At 40.4% G+C, this 16527-nt stretch overlaps 1 protein-coding gene across 1 annotated transcript in view; it reads left to right on the forward strand.

Annotated features, from left to right (window-relative positions):
* LOC126252066 (sodium- and chloride-dependent GABA transporter 1-like) overlaps nt 1–16527 on the forward strand; it is a 125233-nt gene that overhangs the window by 74701 nt on the left and 34005 nt on the right. The window contains exon 7 of the mRNA XM_049952911.1: nt 5302–5518. Within this exon, the coding sequence (XP_049808868.1) occupies nt 5302–5518 (217 nt within the window). The remainder of the gene's footprint in view (nt 1–5301; nt 5519–16527) is intronic.

The following is a 16527-nucleotide window of genomic DNA, read 5'->3' on the forward strand; positions in this document are numbered from 1 at the left end:
TCATCTCTGTGGCGCTTTGCACTGAGTGAACTAAACTTATGGCCATTTCAGTCGTCATTCTTTGTATAGGTTCAATATGTTCTGTAAGTCCTATTTCTTATGCATCTCTCAAACATGGGAAATGTCCTAAGATAGGATGCACGAGTGATGCAGACGTTGTTCATTAGTGGAATTAGATGTGATTGGTTTTCCAGATACATTTGAGGATGGAATGTGTATTTCGAAATCGACCGTGTATGTCGTATGAATAATCAACTTCAATGAAGTTCAGCCTGATGAAGTCTGTAGTTTTTCACATAATAAAATACATTGTCGCTACATGTCTACAAGACTTTATCGCGAACAACCGTGGAGAGATTAAAATCAGTTACTTGATATTTTTGATTCGAGACCGAATCAAACAGTTCCCTGATACGCAAAGGCACGGAAATATTTCGATGAAATTGGCATACAATGTGAATCACACATGACCGCAACATCTTCAGAGCAGCCGGCGTTTGGGACTTTCTGAGATGACAAACGGCCAACAGCTGCGAAACTGACAAATGAAGATCATGATGAACACAGAGTGTTGATCATAGCAACCGAGTCAAGAGGAAAAACGACTTATGTCAGATTGTTAAATGAATGTCCACGTTGCTACTAGCAAGCCGATTAGCACGTTATCTCGGATGGAGAGATCATCGATGTAGAGGTAGCTTCAAGAGTGCCCGAGGGAGGGACTCTCTCTGTTCACGATGTACATTGATGACCCGACGTACTGTTTTAGGTAACCTCAACGTTTTTGCCGAACGAAGCAGTTACCTATTGTCATATACTACCTGTAAAAACTGAACAGTTATTCAAAGAGAGCTTGATAACATTTAAAACTAGAGTAATGATTGACAACTTGCTTTAATTATTCAGAAATATAAAACTGCGCACTTCACGTGGCGCCGAAAACCATAATATCTTATGACTACAGTATCGACGTGTCACAATTGTAATCAGTGACTTATTAAAAATACCTGTGTATAACATTTTGTGAAGTATCAAACGATGGAGAGATTGAAATCTGTAACCTAAGATAATGTATACAGTCTTTGAAATTGAATACATGTTTAATTAAAGCGGATAGAAATGAAAAGTTTTTGATTTCGTTTACATTGAGGTATACTTTAAGGTGTATACGCTCAAAATGACCACCTTTCACCGTAACGCATTGTCGACAATGACTTGGATCAAAGCAACATACGAATTGTAATATTTCTGATGGAATATGACGGAAAGATTGCTGAGTTTGCTCTCTTATATCATACAGTGTTTGTGGTTTTGCGGCATGCACCACGTTGCTGACAGTACATCAAAGCTACATACACTCCTGGAAATTGAAATAAGAACACCGTGAATTCATTGTCCCAGGAAGGGGAAACTTTATTGACACATTCCTGGGGTCAGATACATCACATGATCACACTGACAGAACCACAGGCACATAGACACAGGCAACAGAGCATGCGCAATGTCGGCACTAGTACAGTGTATATCCACCTTTCGCAGCTATGCAGGCTGCTATTCTCCCATGGAGACGATCGTAGAGATGCTGGATGTAGTCCTGTGGAACGGCTTGCCATGCCATTTCCACCTGGCGCCTCAGTTGGACCAGCGTTCGTGCTGGACGTGCAGACCGCGTGAGACGACGCTTCATCCAGTCCCAAACATGCTCAATGGGGGACAGATCCGGAGATCTTGCTGGCCAGGGTAGTTGACTTACACCTTCTAGAGCACGTTGGGTGGCACGGGATACATGCGGACGTGCATTGTCCTGCTGGAACAGCAAGTTCCCTTGCCAGTCTAGGAATGGTAGAACGATGGGTTCGATGACGGTTTGGATGTACCGTGCACTATTCAGTGTCCCCTCGACGACCACCAGTGGTGTACGGCCAGTGTAGGAGATCGCTCCCCACACCATGATGCCGGGTGTTGGCCCTGTGTGCCTCGGTCGTATGCAGTCCTGATTGTGGCGCTCACCTGCACGGCGCCAAACACGCATACGACCATCATTGGCACCAAGGCAGAAGCGACTCTCATCGCTGAAGACGACACGTCTCCATTCGTCCCTCCATTCACGCCTGTCGCGACACCACTGGAGGCGGGCTGCACGATGTTGGGGCGTGAGCGGAAGACGACCTAACGGTGTGCGGGACCGTAGCCCAGCTTCATGGAGACGGTTGCGAATGGTCCTCGCCGATACCCCAGGAGCAACAGTGTCCCTAATTTGCTGGGAAGTGGCGGTGCGGTCCCCTACGGCACTGCGTAGGATCCTACGGTCTTGGCGTGCATCCGTGCGTCGCTGCGGTCCGGTCCCAGATCGACGGGCACGTGCACCTTCCGCCGACCACTGGCGACAACATCGATGTACTGTGGAGACCTCACGCCCCACGTGTTGAGCAATTCGGCGGTACGTCCACCCGGCCTCCCGCATGCCCACTATACGCCCTCGCTCAAAGTCCGTCAACTGCACATACGGTTCACGTCCACGCTGTCGCGGCATGCTACCAGTGTTAAAGACTGCGATGGAGCTCCGTATGCCACGGCAAACTGGCTGACACTGACGGCGGCGGTGCACAAATGCTGCGCAGCTAGCGCCATTCGACGGCCAACACCGCGGTTCCTGGTGTGTCCGCTGTGCCGTGCGTGTGATCATTGCTTGTACAGCCCTCTCGCAGTGTCCGGAGCAAGTATGGTGGGTCTGACACACCGGTGTCAATGTGTTCTTTTTTCCATTTCCAGGAGTGTATCTAAAGAGTTTACAAGCGATGATCGAGCTGTATACTTCTCTTTATTCTAACGGTCTCGAAGAGAATGTGCATTTGAGAAATTCCATCACATGATGTTGAAAGTGAACTGGTGCACCATTCTGTAGAATGCAGTGATCTTCACTGTCGAAAATACCGTTAAAATCTGGATTAGCGTGTATAACATTCCTAGGAAAGAGTCACCTGTAACAGCCTCTTCGAGTACGGCCTAGTTAATCCTCTAGACAATAGACCACACCTGAATGATATTCCTGGTAGATTAACATGTCTTTCTTCAGTTACATATAGATTTTCGTAAGCCCGGTACACGCAATTGTGAGTCCGCAAAATTCTGTAGAAACTACCTTTTTCTGATCTCATAGTCACGAGAGTACTGCCTCACAGTCCTTTTCGGAATTGCGTATACGCCTGAATCACTGCATCAACATTTTTGTTGTCTGCTGAACATCTCTTTCTTCCGCTACCTCCCTTCTTCACATCATGCACCATCTCATCTACTTCAAACTTGTCTCACATTCACACAATGAAGGTAGTGGTGTTCCGCATTCAACTCTCCCTTGAGATTCAACCTCACTCTTATTCTGTTTTTTCAGTAACACTTTAGCACCCACTTCCGTTCTTCAAGCGACAACGTCGTGTTTATTTCCAATCCTGCAACAATTGGAAGCTCTTCTAATTTATTAGCCACAAAACAGAAATGATTTTTATTTACTTTAATGAAAGAGGGATTCGGACTTCAAAGAGCGTGTACATTTCTTGAGCCATGAGACAATGTAGTCAGAAAACACAGAAAATTATTTACAAAATACTTGTTTGAACCATTCTAGAATATTGCTCAAATATGTGGAGCTCATATGAAATAGATCTACACTCATGCTCATAAATTTAGGATAAGTGCAGAATGTGGTGCCACACAACGTGGCACTACACAAAACTGGCGCTGATAGCATAGGCACATGGACCTGCGGTTGTCGATCGGTGGAGCTGGCAGCATTGCACATACGCAGAGGAGTGTTGGTGCATGTCAGAGTACAGTGTAGCGAATACATGTGCAGATGTTTTCAGACGTGCTAATGGTGACTGTGTGTTGAAAATGGCTCAAAGAACACATATTGATGACGTTATGAGGGGTAGAATTCTAGGGCGACTGGAGGCTGGTCAAACACAGCAGGTCGTAGCACGGGCCCTCTGTGTGCCACAAAGTGTGATCTCAAGATTATGACAACGATTCCAGCAGACAGAAAACGTGTCCAGACGCTACAGTATGGAACGTCCACAGTGTACAACACTACAAGAAGACCGATATCTCACCATCAGTGCCCGCAGACGGCCATGGAGTACCGCAGGTAGCCTTGCCCGGGACCTTAACGCAGCCACTGGAACAGTTGTCTCCAGACACACAGTTTACAGACGACTGAGACATGGTTTATTCGCCTGGAGACCTGCAAGGTGCATTCCACTGACCCCTGATGACAGAAAAGCCCCTAAAGCCTGGTGTCAAGAACACAGTACATGTCATTGGAACAGTGGTCCCAGGTTATGTTCATGGACGAGTCCAGGTACAGTGTGAACAGTGATTCTCGCCAGGTTTTCATCTGGCGTGAACAAGGAACCAGATACCAACCTCTTAATGTCCTTGAAAGGGACCTGTATGGAGGTCGTGGTTTGATGTTATGGAGTGGATTATGATTGGTGCACGTACACCTCTGCATGTCTTTGACAGAGGAACTCTAACAGGTCTGGTGTATCGGCTGTATCAGGACATCATTTTGCACCAGTATGTACGCCTTTTCAGGGGTGCAGTGGGTCCCACCTTCCTCCTGATGGATGATGATGCACGGCCCCACCGAGCTGCCATCGTGGAGGAGTACATTGAAACAGAAGATATCAGGCGAATGGAGTGGCCTGCCTATTCTCCAGACCTAAACCCCATCGAGCACGTCTGGAATGCTCTCGGTCGATGTATCGCTGCACATCTTCAAACCCCTTCGACACTTCAGGAGCTCCGACAGGCACTGGTGCAAGAGTGGGAGACTATACCTCAGCAGCTGCTCGACCACCTGATCCAGAGTATGCCAACCCATTGTGCGGCCTGTGTACGTGTGCATGGTGATCATATCCCATATTGATGTTGGGGTACATGTGCAGGAAACATCGCCATTTTGCAGCATATGTGTTTCGGGACCGTTTTCTCAACCTATCACCAATACCGTGTGTTCCCTATGTGCCTATGCTATTAGCGCCAGTTTTGTGCAGTGCCACATTGTGTGGCACCACATTCTGCAATTATCCTTAATTTATGACCATGAGTGTGTGTGTGTGTGTGTGTGTGTGTGTGTGTGTGTACCTGCAGAAAAAGAAAAAATGAATTATGTGATTTTATTTTTTTGGGAAGTGACACTTAAAGCTTTATGATGATCCCAAATAGGTTAGTGAGGTCCTAATGTTTCCATTTTGCCATGTTCTGAGTATGTTAGTGAGATTCTATTATTTGTGTGTGCAGGGATGCACTCATCACATGCGTGGTGAACACACTGACTAGCCTGGTGGCGGGCTGTGTGACTTTCTCCATCCTGGGCTTTGTGGCATCCGAGAAGGGCGCCGAGGTGGCCGACGTGGTGCGTAGCGGGCCGGGGCTTGTGTTCCTCACCTATCCAGAGGTCGTGCTGCAGCTGCCCGGGGCTCCTGCGTGGGCTGCGGTCTTCTTCTTCATGCTTGTTGTGAGTATCTGGGGCTTTTCCCATACCAATATGGTGACACTTCCTGCGACATAAAAAAATACTATGTTTTTCATTTCATTTGCTGATGTTCAACATCTCTTCATATGCTGGGCCAAAATTCTCATACCTCACATACAAAAAAATCACAGTAAATTCTTGTATATAGATGAATAATTGTCTATAGCCAGGTGCAAAAGTAGTGTATTGCAGTCGAAGTTGGTGCCATTGGGACAGTTTCCGTGATGGGGTAGCTTTGGGACAGGTCCGAAAATGACGAAGGGTAAACAAAAAGAGGAAGAGTGGGAGTGAAGTAGTAGCGGGGTAGAAGTAGAAAAAGAAAAACAAGAAGGGAACTGATGGAGAGTACAAAAACATATACAAGGTGGAGAAGTATGTAAAAGAGTCTTGATGAGAATCAGATTAGGTTGTAATGAGAAACTTTCGTAAGACCTTCTATTTACCCCTGAAGACACTCGGCACCACGGCTAGCAAAAAACTGTACAAATCGAATGTGCTTGACTAGCACTGACAGCTTTCCCTCGCTGCCAACCTAGCCTGACTTTGTTGGAAGACAGCACTAAGTTCAGCATGCCATCTGCTTTTGCTCATGAAAGTAAATGTGACACACAGAATTAACAACCCAAGAAATGAAACTCACATCAGTTTACTGAAGACAACACAGGACTGTGACAACATTGTCAGTGTGTAATGTGTTGTATATCGGCCTGAGGTTGGTAGCGACACTAAACACATGAGTAGCAATCCAAAGGCACACACTGTCTCATGATCAAAGAGATACAGTATCTCAAGCAAAGAAATAAAATACCTCTATCCCTTTGTTTGGGACTTTCATTCATTCTGTAAATCCTGTCAACTAACATGTTGAGAGTCTGCTTAGAAGGCACAGTTAGTTACTTCTCATGATATAGAAACACTTTATTCTTGTTTTCAGCAACTAAATGGAAGCACTCATTATACCAAGTCCGTCAGTGTAATGAAAGTATGAGTATGTTTTTTGTCTGTTGTTTTGTTTATTATGGATGTGCATTGATTGGCAATGAGACAATGAAAAAGGAATCACATTAGTTTTGCAAGCAGTGCGACTTTAGGCTAAAGTGCACTTTATTGATGGTGACTCTTATGTTGCATAATGATATTGGCAATTCCTTGACATTGGTTACAGCCAATCTGGTGATAGTATATGGTAGCCCATGAAGATCACTGAATCTAATGATATGAGCAAGCAGTGCGACTTTAGGCTAAAGTGCACTTTATTGATGGTGACTCTTATGTTGCATAATGATATTGGCAATTCCTTGACATTGGTTACAGCCAATCTGGTGATAGTATATGGTAACCCATGAAGATCACTGAATCTAATGATATGAGCAAGCAGTGCGACTTTAGGCTAAAGTGCACTTTATTGATGGTGACTCTTATGTTGCATAATGATATTGGCAATTCCTTGACATTGGTTACAGCCAATCTGGTGATAGTATATGGTAGCCCATGAAGATCACTTAATCTAATGATATGAGAAAAGATCAAAGTGTTCATGGGCAGTGGTGTTGCAGAGGAGAAGGACCACACATTTTCCAATACAGCATACAACACAACAGCTGGTGTGTGGGGAGCTGACTGAAAATGGGAGACTTTTGAAAAATGACTTTGTTATGAATGAACAAATGTAATAATTCCTTTCACTTGTGGAGAGTTACACATGTCCAAACACACTGTCACTAACTGACACACTTTTTGTGTTTGATTAATTACTAATGATGATGTACTTGGGGGTGAGGGAACAGTTGTAGAAATTGACAAATTGATGTTTGGGACATGAACGTTTCAGAGGGTGAAATGTGTTTTTTGATAGATGGATGTTCAGAGAAGCTGAGAGTGAAAGTAAGAAACATTTATTTGAAACTGTCCCTGGAAGAAACAAATGTGTGATTCTGAACATGCTAAAGAAATATGAGCCACTTGGAACTATTGAAATTTGTGATTGTTTCCAGTCTTATGACTCCTTATCAGATGTAGGGTTTATACATATGTTGATGAACCACAAAATGCACTTTAAAGATCCAATTACAGATGTGCCCACAAGCAGTGCAGTATAAAGAGCCCAGGGTCCATAGTCAAAAAAAGTTCTTTAATGGACTCAATAAATGCAAGAACATCTTTAATTTTTTTGTTTGAGGATATGTGGCAGAGGAGTGGAGCAATGAGGAAGATTTATTTATAAAAGCAGTCTGCAGAATCTATAATCCAGAGTATAGCTTTGTGTTTTCTTCCTTTTTTTCTTTTTTAAAATCACTTCTTCAGTTACAATAATTCTTTTTTATCTCAGTTTGTTGATTTTTAACAATAATGTTTTCTTCTGAGATGTCAAAATTCCTTGTGTAGCATAGACTGATTTGTCTTTGCAATAACCTACATGTACTTCCTATTTTTGATTTTACTGAATATTCTGATGATGTGGTTAAATTCTAACCCAATGTTATTCAGTCTGTACATTGTTGCTCAGTCTGTACATTGAACAAGCAGTAAAGGTAACCAAATGAAAAATCTGGAGAGGGAATTAATGTTCAGAGAGAAGAAATAAAAACTCTGAGGTTTGCTGACATCATGTAATTCTGTCAGATGCAACAAAGTGAAGGGACTTGGAAGAGCAGTTAAATGAAATAGATAGTGTCTTTAAAGGAGGCTGTAAGATAAAAATCAACAAAAGCAAAAGTAATGTAATGGAATGTAAGCAGTCAAATTCAAACAGACGATACTGAGTGAATTAGATTAGGAAACAAGTCAGTAAAAGTAGTAGATGAGTTATGATGTTTGGGCAGTAAAATAACTTATGATGACCAACGTAGAGAGGATATAAAATGTAGTCTGGCAATGGCATGGAAAGCATTTCTGAAGAGGAGAAATTTGTTAATATCAAATATAAATTTAAGTGCTAGAAAATACTGTCAGGCATATAGCCTTGCATGAAATTCAAAATGTGGACAATTAACAGTTCACAAAAGAAGGGAATGGAAGCTTTTGGAATGTGGTGACACAGAAGAATGCTGAAGATTAGTTGGGTATAACATGTAATACATGAGGAGGAACTTAATGGAATTGGGGAGAAAAGAAATTTGTGGCACAACTTCACAGAAAGAAGAGAGCAATTGATGGGTCACATTCTGAGACATCAAGGGATCACCAATTTAGTATTGAGGGAAGTGTGGGGGTTAAAAATTTTAGAGGGAAATCAAGAGACAAATACAGTAAGCAGGTTCAAAATTATGTAGGTTGCAGTAGTTATTCAGAGATGAAGAGGCTTGCACAGGATAGAGTAGCATGGAGAGCTGCAGAAAACTAGGCTTTGTGCTAATGGCCACAACAACAGAACAAAACACCAGCTAACTTTATTTACAAACCATAGGAAATTATGAACAAACATTTTCAATGGCTCCTGGCAGCTGACTCAAATTTTATCACATTCAGTTCCTATTGGTCAACATGCTGAGGTGTTACCACCATTGGCACACAATTCAACTACTGTGGACACTATAATTGCATTTTTTCCTGACTTTATACTGTCCGATGTTCCATGTTTTGCATTATTTCACACAAAAAATAACTATTGAAATTTGTACCTCTTCCACCATTGTAAAGACACATTGATCTCAATAAACAAATGAGCAGGCTAAGCAGCAATGATGAGTAAACAAACAGTGGAAAAATGTTAGAGGGAGCGTGGGACAAAGTTGAAGTTTGCCATGGGTGCCAGTGGCCCTAATTATGTCTGTGTTCGTCCCTGTATATTTCTCTGAGCATGGATTTTCCACTGTGAAGTTAAAGTGCATTAGACGTCTTACAACTCTGCCCCACTAGGCTCTCCCTTTTTACCAAGAGTATTCATCTTTTCTCACCTACTTTTTCTAGTATCTCTTCATTCCTCATCTTATCTGTCCACTAAGTATTTGACATAATCTTGCAAGCAAACTCAAAATTTCAGATGCTTTCAGTATCTTTTACTTTGGTTCCTCTGAACTATACATTTCACTTCTGCACACTTCTGTGCTTTGAGCTTTGTGTCAGAAATTTCTTCATTTTTCTACAGTAGCCATTATTTTTGTGTATTTTGCTTCTGGATAGTGGAAATCTTTTACTTCATTGTCTTTTTCAATTCTGACAATTGGGAAATCATCATCATTCTTTCTGCTACTCAACACCACATCCACTTTCATTTTACTCATTCTTGCAACATTCCTTCCTCTTCCAGATATGGATCATGCACTGCCAGGTATGGTTCTCAGCATACTATGCTTGTGAATGCTAATGCACACTCACACATGAGGATGAAAAGACCTCACTGTCATAGTTTATCACTAAACCCAAATCCATACTTTGTTAACTCCTCTTTTTCTTCTTTGATACATCTGTCTTGTAATCAATAATGAGTGGATGAACCTTTCATCTTTTCAGTTTCTTTTGTTCTTTCTTCTTGATCCACAGACAGTATACCTCATATTTTTTCCATATAGCTTCCATTTTTCTCACCAAACTTCGTAAGTGCCTAAGAGATTTTACTTGTTCCTCAGGCTTCCATTCCAATGATACTTTGACTACACCTTCATATTTGCTGAATCTCATAACTTTGTATTTATTGTTTATTCTCCTCCTCCTCCGTTGCTGTTTTTAAACAATTTGTCTGATAATTTTTCAGTGTTCATAATGAAAAGGTAATGTGACAACCAACACCTTTGTCTAATACTTCTTCCAATAATCTTCCCATCTGATTCACCCTCCCCAATTCTTACAACCATTTTTTGTGTCCTGGCATTCCGATCTGCTCCAATACCTGACAAGATGTTCAGAGTGATGTATCAGTCAACTGTGTGTAACACTTTTCCACAGCAACAAAGCAGATATATTTTATTATTATTCTTAATATTGAAATAGTGTTATTGAATACTGACTTTTAAGAGATTTCAAGAAATTATAAAGTTGGCCTGGTAATGGATTAAATCCATGTACGCCATATTTCCAGCAGTGCAGTTTTCTGAAACAATTTATTGTGGGATTATTACAAAACAGCCCAAATATTAAAAAAACCAAAGTACTGGTGTAGAAGGCATAAGTAAAGGGAAAACATAGTTGTTACCAACATTCCTGTAATTTCTCAAGATGTTAAGTTGTGAAGTGTGAAAAGTCCTGTGGCTTGGCAGCACCTCTAATGCTTAAGCTGTGGTAGTGTCTACATCAAAAACTCAGCTTGCTTCTTGTTGGTACTGATAGAGCTGATGCTGAACTTTCCTAGACCAATTAGCTCACAAACATAGTGGTATAGTGGTGCCTCACTCTGATTTGTTTTGTTCGAGTATGTTTTGTACACCATTGTACCATTGTGATTCAAAGTAACAGCACCACTATTATCACAGAATACACTTGCTGGTTTTTCACTGTGTTTAATACACAACTCTTGGACCAATCCTTGAAGGTATATAGCTTCTTGCTGATGTTGATAGGTCCATATATTCATGTTCTGTTGTTGGCAGAACAGCTGATTGTTGCTGTTTTGAATTCCATGAAAATGCTGCACCAGTTAACTTGAAAATATAGCCAGTTGTTGATGATCTTCATTAATTATGACCTGATACATAATCAGCATCACAGAAGGCTTCACTTTTTGCTGCTCCACTTTTTCATCAAGTTAGTCCTACATTTACTGTGCCTTTGATGTAACTCATAATTTATTGACTGATTCCCAGTGGAGTTTTTGATAATTAAAGTTAAATCTACTTACAGCAGCCACAGTATAGGCGCATGCAATGTCTGGTCTTGTGCTTTGAGCCAAATATGAGAGTGACCCATGGCTTGCTGATAACGAATGCTATGTAACATGAATTCTTCCTCATCTGTCAATTTTTCTTAGTGTTTTTGCAGCTTCAAACATGAATTAAATGGATGTGCAACCACATCTCAGTTTTTCATACAAAATTTCTTGTGTGCTTTTGCTGATATTTTCTTTGATTGTTTTCTGTTTAATTTTATTCTCATGCTAAGACATCAACTGAGTTTGCCGAGATCTCTTGTCTTAAAATGATCCATTGATACTTAATACTTTCTTTCACGTATTATTTATATTTGATAAGATGATCAAGTTGTCTGTATAAATGGCAAGAATGACTATATATTGCTTCTCAATTGGAAACTGTTGAACAAGTCTCTTTTATTCATCATGTGTTTTGTACATTTGGAATGTAAGTAGCAGCCATCACCATAATACAGAGATGCTGTTTGAGCTATCATCCTTTTTTGTTTTCAGCTTTAAAGACATTTGCAGCATTTGAAAATTTATTTAGTTTCTTCTTAGTTCTACACTCACATGCCTCATGATGAACTTTCTGACATTTATAACATTCAAATGATTTGAAACTTCATACATCACAATTGATGTTTGTCTGCTGGTGTTTACTGAATTGCTTACTAGCTGCAAGCAGTGAATCTGTAGTTCCATTTGTTCTTGCAATTTGATGTTTCATTTATTCCTGGATTACCAACTGACTTACTAAATCACTAGCAATATTGACAACCAAATAGTCAAAAACTGTAATCGAAGGCAAGAAAGTTGCTGGAAATCCACTTAGTATGATCACAGCTGCAAAATCATCATCCATTTTCTTACCAATTTTTTAAAAAGTGACAAAATTTTGATGAGTACATACCTTATTGTTTTAAGAAGATAATCATACATTCATCTAGCATTGTAGAAGCCCAATATAATTAGAGAAAGTATCTTTGAATGCAGACTGTAAATTTTGCTACACTTCTTTAGCGTTTGCTGCTCCATGAAGTTTTGCATATAGACGCAGGAATTTACAGTTAAACATATAAAACATAGCCTAACAGAGAGCATTAATTGGTTGCAAGCTAAATGTCACAGAATTCACACTATATGGGTAACATTCTGACAAATTATTCATCTGATGCTACAAAAATTTCTGCTTTGATTTAGGTACTTATGATCATTCTGCACTGCTTTTGGAGCTTCCCAAAATAAATGAACCAGCCATTAGAAAAACGTGTTTCAAATGATGCTTCAGTAAGGAAAATATAAACTTGTTTAATTGTAAGCTTGAAGAAGTAAACAGGGCAGTAGATTATTGTACTTCAAGTTCTAAAAATTATGAAGGGTTTCTTGGAAGGTTTTTGCATGACTTTTTTTAAAAAAATATTTCCCCCCGCAGTCTGCCACAAAAGATGACAAGTGAACTGAAATGGATAAATGCTAGTAAAAACTGTCAAGTCCCAGAAAAAGGACAGTTACATAATGAACTGAGAAGTAATACAAATTTGGATTTTGTAAACTATGTAAAAAAGTATAAAACTATTTAGAAGGGTGGTAAAGGCAGCAAAAGAAAGGACATGCAAAAAATTGATTGTGAAATACAAATAAGTAAAGGCAGTATGGTCAGTCATAAAATCTGAACTTGGTGTCATAGCTGGCAGCTCACAGATCTCCACAATCAAGATAGGTGACAAATCAATTGTAAATGCTTCAGAAATATCAAAATATTTTAAGGAGTTTTTTATGCATGTGTTTAAGTCAGATATTGACATAAGTGGTTACCTAAATAATGCCCAACCCTTCAGTTCCAATTAGGATAACAGGGAATTTTTAACTACATTTCAGTGAATTGCAGCTAAAGATGTAAAAAAAAGTAATATTATCTCTTAAAAATAAAAATAAAATATTCAACTCAATGGGATGAATACCCACTAGAGTAAGTAGAATAGTTTTCAGTTTAATATCAGCACCCCGGTCTGAAATAATAAACCAGTCATTTGAAGAATGATGCTTCCCTGATGCTCTAAAGTATGCAGTAATAAAGACATCATTCAAGAAAGGCTCAAAGGAATATGCAAAAGACTACCAAACATTAAGTCTTCTCCCAGTATTCTCAAAAGTATTCGAAAATGTTGTTGCAATCCAGATCCAAAATTTCATAGCAAAATCTAATATCCTCACATTAAATTAGTCTGGCTTCCAGAAAGGGAAGAGTGTAACTTGTGCCTTTAACAAATTTGTTGAGAAAATTTGCTTATCTCTGGACATATCCCAAAAAGTCACAGCATTTTCTGTGACCTTACAAAGGCTTTTGACTGTGTAAACTATTTTCTACTGTTACATAAATTAGAATGATACAGAATAAACAGTAGTGGTTTGAAATTACTTGTCAGAATGGAAAATTATTTCACAGAGAGTCCCAAAATGTTCCATTTTAGGCACAATCAGGTTATTATTTTATGTAAATGATTTACCTCTAAATGCAACAGTCCACCAAATTTTATTTGCAGATCACATTTCTGTACCCACTGAAAGTGGGACCACAGAACAGATTCCTAAAAGAGTCATTGACTCTCTAAATAGTTTAGAATGTTGGTTTGATGTAAATTGATTAAAATTAAACATGAAAAAACCCAACTAACACAGTTTAAAACTAAACAGTCAAAATCATTTCACTTTCAAATAATCTATAAGAACTGGGAACTAATGGAAGTAGATTCTTTTAATTGCCTTTGGATTTTCAAGAACAATATTTATCCTGGTCTTCTCATATAAAGTACTTGGCACACAAGCTAAACAGTCTTGCATTTGCAATGACAGTATTGGCCCACACAAGTGACATAGACACTAGGAAATATGTTTACCACAGCTGTTTTGAATCTACTGTAAGATATGGAACAAAAGGTTTTTGAAAATTTGGACAGACTTAGGGCTATACACATTTCTTAATATAAAGGGGAAATTTCACCACAAATCTCAAAAATTTCTTCACTGATTTACTTCAGATTTTTACATGATACTCTAATGATCATGTGGATGGACATAGGCTATAATGTTGTTAGCAAAAATCTCAAAAAATTATGTTAGATTGTGCTGTGAAAATGTGCAGTTTTGCTGTCTTTCTTGCGGTCAGTTTCAACTATGATGGCAGGCCAAATACTGTCATTGAAGCTACTATCCTCATACATCCAGCAGCTGGAGAGGTCTCTCTCATACCCCATATGCCAATGATCCCAACCAATGTACTGATCCATTTAAGTGCCTTGAAGTCCCAACCAAGGTTTCATTTGCAATAATGGTACACAAGGCTCAAGGTCAAAGAGAGAGGCATAAGAGTATGGAGACAGGGGAGGAGGAAGTTCACATAGAAAGGGGGGGGGGGGAAGGTGATGGACAAAGAGAGGAGAAGGAGATGGCACACAGAGAGAGGGGGGAGAAGGAAGAGATGGACAAAGAGAAGGATGACCAGGAAAAAATGAAATGATCATATGGGAATGTTGGCTGGGAGGTCCCATTAGGGTTCGGCCTCCAAGTGCAAGTCTTATTTCAGTCAGTGCCACATTGGGCAACTCGCACCAGTGATGAGGATGAAATGATGATGAGGATGGCACAACACACAGTCCACAAATGGAGAAAATCTCCAACCCGGCTGGGAATTGAACCCAGGGCCAGAACATGGGAGGCAAGCACGTTACCACCCAGCTAAGCAGGCGGACGGGTGAACAGGAGGTGGACAGAGACAGTGAGAGGTGGGAGAAGTTTAGGACACGCGTCCAATTCCTATAGCTATTTAGCAACTGCAAAGATTGCTGGGTTCACTAGTCATTTACAAGGGGGTACCCCAAAAAAAATTGAAATAGCATTGCCATGGGTGGAGCTTGTGTAGCATGCATTTCTACCGCTAGACATGTGTAGCTCAACTCATTGCCAGTGCAGTGTCACTTGCGTTGTTGACCTGGCTTGTTCTGTTCATCTGTAGTGAGTGTTTTTGCTAGTGCTGTTTTGTTCTTTTTTGTTTTTTATGATGGCCAAGTATAAGTGAACAACATGCAGCTGCGAAACTTTGTTTCCTGTTCGGTAAAAATGCTTATGAAACTGTTTTAATGTTCAAAATAGTGTAATAAATGACGCTAAATGAAGAACTAAAGTGTACTAGTGGTGTGGTGGATTCTGATTGATGACAAACCTGATTCTGGACGTCCATCAACTGCCCGAATTGACAAAAAAATTGAAAAAATTCAAGAGCTTCTGCTCACAGACCATCAACAGACAATTGATCAACTGTCAGAGGTTATGGTTCAAATGGCTCTGAGCACTATGGGACTTAACATCTGTGGTCATCAGTCCCCTAGAACTTAGAACTACTTAAACCTAACTAACCTAAGGACATCACACACATTCATGCCTGAGGCAGGATTCGAACCTGTGACCATAGTGGTCGCGCGGTTCCAGACTGTAGCGCCTAGAACTGCTCGGCCACGCTGGCCGGCTGTCAGAGGTTAGTGGGTTACCTTAAAACTTGGTTAATGGAGGAATTGGGAATGAAAAGGGCTGCTGCCAAGTTTGTTCCCCAGGTTCTGACTGACAATTAAAAGCAACATCAAGTTGAAACATGTTGTGCCTTGAAGCAATAGCCTGAAACCAATCCAGATTTTCTGTCAAAGTTGATGAGTCATGATGCTATGGTTACAACTTAGGAACAAATAACAGCCAAGCCAATGGAAGATGACATCACACCCCGTCTAAAAAATGCCATCAAGTCAAATCAAACATCAAAACAGTGCTGATTTGCTTTTTTGATGCCAAGGGCATAACTCATTCAGAGTTGTTTCTCCCAGCTCAGACTGTCAATCAAACATTTTATTTTGAAGTTTTAAAAAGATTGAGTAACAGTGTTTGCCAAAAAAGCCCAATTTGTGGCAGACAGGAGACTGATTCTTTCACCATGACAATGCACCTGCATGCAGACCCATCTCTGTTGGACAGTTTCTGGCTAAAATGGCATGGTTCCATTGCCACATGCATCTTACTTGCCTGACCTGACTCTGGGTGACTTTTTCTTATTCTCACACATGAAAAGGGGCTTGAAAGGATGCCAGTTTGACAACATTGAAGAAGTCAAGAAAAAAATGAGGGAGGAGCTGTCAGCCGTTTCTAAAGAAAATGTTTTGAA

The sequence above is a fragment of the Schistocerca nitens genome, chromosome 4, assembly GCF_023898315.1.
Source record: "Schistocerca nitens isolate TAMUIC-IGC-003100 chromosome 4, iqSchNite1.1, whole genome shotgun sequence".
In the NCBI taxonomy this organism is placed as follows: Eukaryota; Metazoa; Arthropoda; class Insecta; order Orthoptera; family Acrididae; genus Schistocerca; species Schistocerca nitens.